A 6,418-nucleotide genomic window follows, 5' to 3' on the forward strand; every position below is an offset into this window, starting at 1 on the left:
CTGCTAGGAATAAAACTGCTAAGTTTGGTGTTTGTAAGTGCTGCTGAAGTGGAGAAAAAACTCTTTAAAGATATGAATCGTAATTGAAATCTACAGGCACAAATAGATAAAGTGTAATAAAATAAATATTTAAAGTGCATGTTCTTTCCACTAAAAAGAAGACATGAAAGAAGAAAGTAAAATAACCCAATTTCTAAAATTTGACCAGTGCATTAAAAAATGGCTTTGTCTGTATAGTGTATTGTCTTAAAATAGCGTGCACTGATGAATCGTTCCTAATAGAAAGGAAATAGACCATTTTTATTTCATGTTGACATTAAATTAGTTTCTTGCACAAAGTTTTCTGAAAAATTCCCTGCGAACGAGAGCAAGATGCGTGTTTCTGATTCATTTGGCTCCTGTCACTTGGGTACTTGTCCTTAAATGGCATATGTATGTGTGTGCACACTTAAGCCCACTGGACAGTAGGAATGTCCATTAACCCTGCGGTCCGTCACTGCTGAAACAGCAGCGGCTAAATCCAGATCCACAGACTAAAGGGCCGGATTTGAGGGTCAGAGAAACTGAAAACTCCCCCTGGACAGTCTCACAATCTACCAGCCCACACCTGTCTGTCTGTCTGTCTGTTACACTCACAACCTTCAATTCAGCAAGTTTGAGCTGAACATTTTCTTTTGTTAACTAAAAACTGGCTGTATGTTTCCTTAAGAACCAGGATCTATAGCATACCAGAGATGCATTTGTGTAAAGACATTTAATGTAACATTACATTAGGATTTCTATTTCAAATAAATGCTGTTCTTTTGAACTTTCTATTCATCAAAGAATCTTGAAAGATAATATGTGACCCTGGAGCACAAAAGCAGTCTTAAGTCGCTGGGGTATATTTGTAGCAATAGACAAAAATACATTGTATGGGTCAAAATAAGCGATTTTTCTTTTATGCCAAAAATCATTAGGATATTAAGTAAAGATTATGTTCCATGAAGATATTTTGTAAATTTCCTACCATAAATTTATCAAAATTGATTTTTGATAAGTAATATGCATTGCTAAGAACTTCATTTGAACAACTTTAAAGGCGATTTTCTCAATATTTAGATTTTTTTGCACCCTCAGATTCCAGATTTTCAAATAGCTGTATCTTGGCCAAATATTGTCCTATCATAACAAACCATACATCAATGGAAAGCTTATTTATTCCGCTATTAGATATATAAATATATAAATATCAAAACATTGACCCTTAGGACTGGTTTTGTGGTCCAGGGTCACAAATGAATCACAGTTTGCACAACAATATGAAGCAGCACAACTGTTTTCAACATTGATAATATCAGAAATGTTTCTTGAGCAGCAAATCAGCATATTAGAATGATTTCTGAAGATCATGTGACTGAAGACTGGAGTAATGATGCTGAAATAAATTTAGCACTGATCACATAAACTACATTTTAGTATACTCACATAGAAAACTGTTATTCTATATAGTAATAATATTTCACAATATTGTATTTTTGATCAAATAGATGCAGCCTTAGTGAGACTAATTAAAAACGTTACCAACCCCAAACATTTAAACACTAATGTAAATGTCAGAATAATATTTTTTTAATAAATAAACTTATAAAATACTATCAATATTATAATATTTTTATTTTGCTCTGTATAATTTTCATGAACTGCGACTGTATGCGTGTTCTTACAGAATCCTGAGTCCCTGGACTCGTCGATCCAGAGCTGTCTGTCTGCCCTCTACCCACCGTTTGAGGTCACGGCCTCTACTGTCCTCAGCCAGCTCTTCCAGGTCATCGAGGGTTGTTACCACGGAGACGCCCTCCAGTGTCTGACCGACTTCCTCATCCCTGCCAGACACCTTCTGGAGAGCGTGCAGCAGGAGGCCTGTGTGAGTGTGAGAAAAACCATACATAAATGACCAGTCAAACTAGCAATGAGCGACTAGTGAAGGAAAACGTGTTTAAAATCAGTTACAGGGCAAAAATATATGAGTGTTTCTAGGGTCCCTTTTGACCTTCTGAAAATACGGAAAATAAACTCTCTTAAAAGACTCTTCACAGGTTCACACTGGTTTGATTTGTCCAACAGTGAACATGCATGAATCACAAGTGAACGTCATGAACATTAGCCCATCACAGTGCTATTTTCATCACATCTTAAATTATGTATTTATTTAATAACATTCTGTGATGGGAAAGGTATTTTTTAGATATTTTACATAATAAAATAAAATGGCAAACTCTTGCTAGGGCTGATTTTATAGTCAGCATTTTATGTATGTTATATAAAATCAAATAAAATGTTGATATTTTCTGTATAATTTACCACATTTTCAGCTTATTCTGTGATGGGAATGATCTTTTCAGACATTTTAAATAATAAAATAAAATGTCAAACTCTTCTAAGGGCTGATTTCATAGCTATCATTTTATCTATTATAAATAAAGCGGATTAATATTTTATTATTTAATATTTAATATTATTTAATATTTTAAAATTTTCAGCATAATGTACCAAAATGTCAGCTCATTCTTTGATGAAAAAGAGCTTTTGGACATTTTAAACAACATAAAATAGTAAACTCTGCTAGGGCTGATTTCATAGCCGTCATTTTATGTATTACAAATAAAATTAAATAATATTTTACATAAATAGTTTACACTTTTTGCACAATTTACAAAAAAAAAGTGATGGAAAATATAATTTTAGACATTTTAATAATAAAATAAAATGGCAAGCTATTGCCAGAGCTGCATACCCAGCATTTCATGCATTACAAATAAAATGTAATAATATTTTGACATTTTTAGCATGATTTACCACATTTTCAGCTTGATTAGAGGAGATAATTAATAAAAAATATATTGTTCATAAGTGATATTTACCTTTGACTTGTTTTCTTGACAGGTCACATATTTAATCTTAAGAGCACACGCTGTTCTCTTCAAATTTAAGAATGAAGATCTGAAATTAGAATAAAAAAGAAATTGTATAAAAGGCATTTTATAATATATATCAAAATACAGTAACAAAATACATGATGAATTCACAGTAAAAAGTTTCAGAGAGACTTTTAAATGTGACCATCATTTAACAAAACTGGGGAGGGGGGTACATTTTAGTAAAAATCAACCCAAGACATAAGTGCTTAAAGTTGAGGAAACACCCTTAAACTTTCTGTTATACATTCATATTACAGTATGTTAATAGAAAAAGTCCATGCAAACAGTATGTAATCTACCCTTATTCTCTTATGATGCTTTCTGATTAATAATAACAAGCAACACTTTGAAATTGACATTAATGTCTGAAAATAGTCAGTAGCACATAGTTGTTAGCAGCAGTGTCATACAGGGACTGTCTGAGCTCAGCTGATCTGAGAAGCGACTGCAGTATATGTCTTTCAGATGGATCATATTGGAGGAGTCATTGAGATAAGTGCTCCAGACCGCCGTCTGACTTTCACTACAGACCACAGTATCTGAGGTCAATTAATGAGTGACTGAGGCAGCCGGCCGTGTGATGTTCATCTGCTCAGCGCAGTGATTATAGGCTGTCTTTGACATCAAGAGCATCACTCCATGCTATTCACTTAATAAACTCTTTTAATAAAGCCCTTTATCAGCCTGATCTTCCACAGATACTCGTCTGAACCACTTCCATGGGCTGCACTTCTTTATTTTCACTTCATAATCCCTATCTATATTAGTAAAAGAAGAACGATCTTAATATAATCTACAGTAATTATTTAATTCTTGGCAGTCAGCATTTCACACTGGAATGTGAACACTTAAAAATGCACTTACATGTGACATTGAGGAATATCAGCTGCACTGGCAAGTCTTATTGCTTTATTAGTTATAAATTAAAAGTTGTTTATACAATGCATGAAAAATTTATTGATACTCATTATATATTTGTAAAAAGTACATAAGACTATCTCATAAAATTGTTTCGATATCACTCTTTTTTTACCCTAATTAAAAAAAAAATTCAACACGGGTGATGCATTCTGGGAAATAAAGTATTCCTCCACCCTGTCTGTCTGTCTGTCTGTCTGTCTGTCTGTCTGTCTGTCTGTCTATCTATCTATCTGTGTAGATGTCTGTCTGTCTGTACATCCTTCCATATGTCAATTCAACACGGGTGATGCATTCTGGGAAATAAAGTATTCCTCCACCCTGTCTGTCTGTCTGTCTGTCTGTCTGTCTGTCTGTCTATCTATCTATCTGTGTAGATGTCTGTCTGTCTGTACATCCTTCCATATGTCCTCCTATATGTCTACATCCATCCATCCATCTAAACCTCAAGGCTTTTTTTTTTAAAAAGGCTTTCATAAAATCAGTTTGACTTGTACTTTACAGTTATAAGAATTTCTTTTATTTATATATAATGAGTTCTTTTGAACGGCTTCTTTAGATTCAAATTCAAATTTGAATTCTGCATCCTTATTGCTGCCAAATTTCTAATTTTAATTTAAATGTAACATTCCAATTGGAATCTAAAAGGGATTCTCAACTGAGTTCTAAATGTCCCCCACTTAAATTGATTTTCTGTGTGTCCCGAACAGGCACCGTACTCTCAGAGGGTGTTCAGGTTTTCCGGGTGGCCTTTGTGTTTACACGATCGCATAGTGATCCAGCTCGCTCCTGTTAACCCTTTGCTGCTCAAACCAGGAGACTTTTACCTGCAGATTGTGCAGTTTGGAAACCAGGCAGCCCGTATTGTGGTCCAGAGCCTTTTGGAGGTGGAGGAGAAACGTGAGCTGGAGGAAACCCCAATACCCGAGACCTCGTACCCCAGCATCTTCACTGAAGCCTGGCTTCGGGAACTCAACGATGGGAGACATGGAACGCCTCTGGCTCGCTGCATAATCAAAACCGAGCAGGGTGTAGTCAAGGTTCCTTGGGAAGAGGTAGCCAATCCTGAATTTGAAGACGATCGGAGGATGGCCTCTTCGTCTACGTCAAACCAACAAGAGTCTTTGAGTTCGTGCCATCCACATACACCTACCCCTTCTAATTTCTCAGTCGAGACGAGGATTTGTCCTGCACGGGATGGTATAGCAGTGTCCTTGTGTTTGGTAGACAACAGCAGTAGTTCCAGACACACTGAAATGGATCCAACTCAGTCTGGGATGCGACCGGTGGGATGGGTGTCTCCAAACACATGGGACAGCAGAAGTTTGGTTAGCAATTGCAAAGATCTAATTGACCTTACCAAAGAAACCCAAGTATACTCACAAACTTGGGCTCAGACTCATACTCCTCTGCTGAGGTCCAACAGTACTACTCGGGAACGTACGGCTTGTGTTCGCACCGTGAGGTTCGCAGAGGAACCCTGTACACCGTGCATGCAAAGAAAACACGGACAAGGGACCAAAGCACAAAAATGTCGATACATTGAACCACAGGAGAAACCTATTAAACCCAAAGAAAGATCTGAGCATCCAAATGAGCCAAGAAGCTTTCACAGACCTGCTCAGGAAAATCCAGCTTGTTGCAGCTCCTCAGAAACAGGTCCATTAGGTAATTCCTCCAGTGAAGGACATAAGGATGAAACACAGAACATTTCTCAGGACAAGATACACTGTTTTACTCCAGCCGTGGTTGGGACGTCTGAGAAGTGCCACATTGTTGTCCAAGGAGAGACAAACGAGGTGGACAGAAGCAGCTACTTTGAAATGATTCCCAGGCTGCATGTGGTTCCAGGGAAGAAGACCACCGCTTTTGGACTTGTGTCTCCAAAGATAAACAGAAGACGACTACCAGCTCAAGGTTTGGATCATTTTGGATCAATCTACTGTATCAATCTATCTATCTATCTATCTATCTATCTATCTATCTATCTATCTATCTATCTATCTATCTATCTATCTATCTATCTATCTATCCACCAATCCACCCACCCGTCCATCCATCTATAAACCCACCCATCAACACACCCATCCATCCTATTTCTATCTTTCATCCATCCATCATTCATAAACCCACCCACCTATCTATCTTTCATCCATCAATCCAGTATCAATCTATCTTTCCATGCATCCATCCTACATTTATCTTTTCATTCATTCATCTTTCCATCCATCCTATATCTCTTTCCATCCATCATCTGTCTTTCCATCCATCCATCCTATACCCATCTCTCTTTCCATTCATGAATCCACCCACCAACATACCCAACCATCCATCCATCCATCCATCCATCCTATATCTATCTTTCCATCTATCCATCTATCTATCTATCCATCCCATCCGTCCAACCCCATCTTGGATATATGAAACCTACCCTCCTATCTATCTTTCAATCCATCCTATATCTATCTATCTATCTATCTATCTATCTATCTATCTATCTATCTATCTATCTATCTATCTATCTATCTATCTGTCCTAAC

General features: G+C 36.8%; 1 protein-coding gene across 1 annotated transcript in view; it reads left to right on the forward strand.

Moving 5' to 3' along the window:
- Positions 1-6,418, forward strand: part of LOC107569440 (pleckstrin homology domain-containing family G member 4B-like) — a 48,620-nt gene that overhangs the window by 23,832 nt on the left and 18,370 nt on the right. Inside the window, exons 2-3 of the mRNA XM_016255541.1 lie at positions 1,709-1,906; positions 4,589-5,795. Of these exons, the coding sequence (XP_016111027.1) occupies positions 1,709-1,906; positions 4,589-5,795 (1,405 nt within the window). The remainder of the gene's footprint in view (positions 1-1,708; positions 1,907-4,588; positions 5,796-6,418) is intronic.

The sequence above is a fragment of the Sinocyclocheilus grahami genome, unplaced genomic scaffold, assembly GCF_001515645.1.
Source record: "Sinocyclocheilus grahami isolate Dianchi unplaced genomic scaffold, SAMN03320097.WGS_v1.1 scaffold1345.1, whole genome shotgun sequence".
NCBI lineage: Eukaryota > Metazoa > Chordata > Actinopteri > Cypriniformes > Cyprinidae > Sinocyclocheilus > Sinocyclocheilus grahami.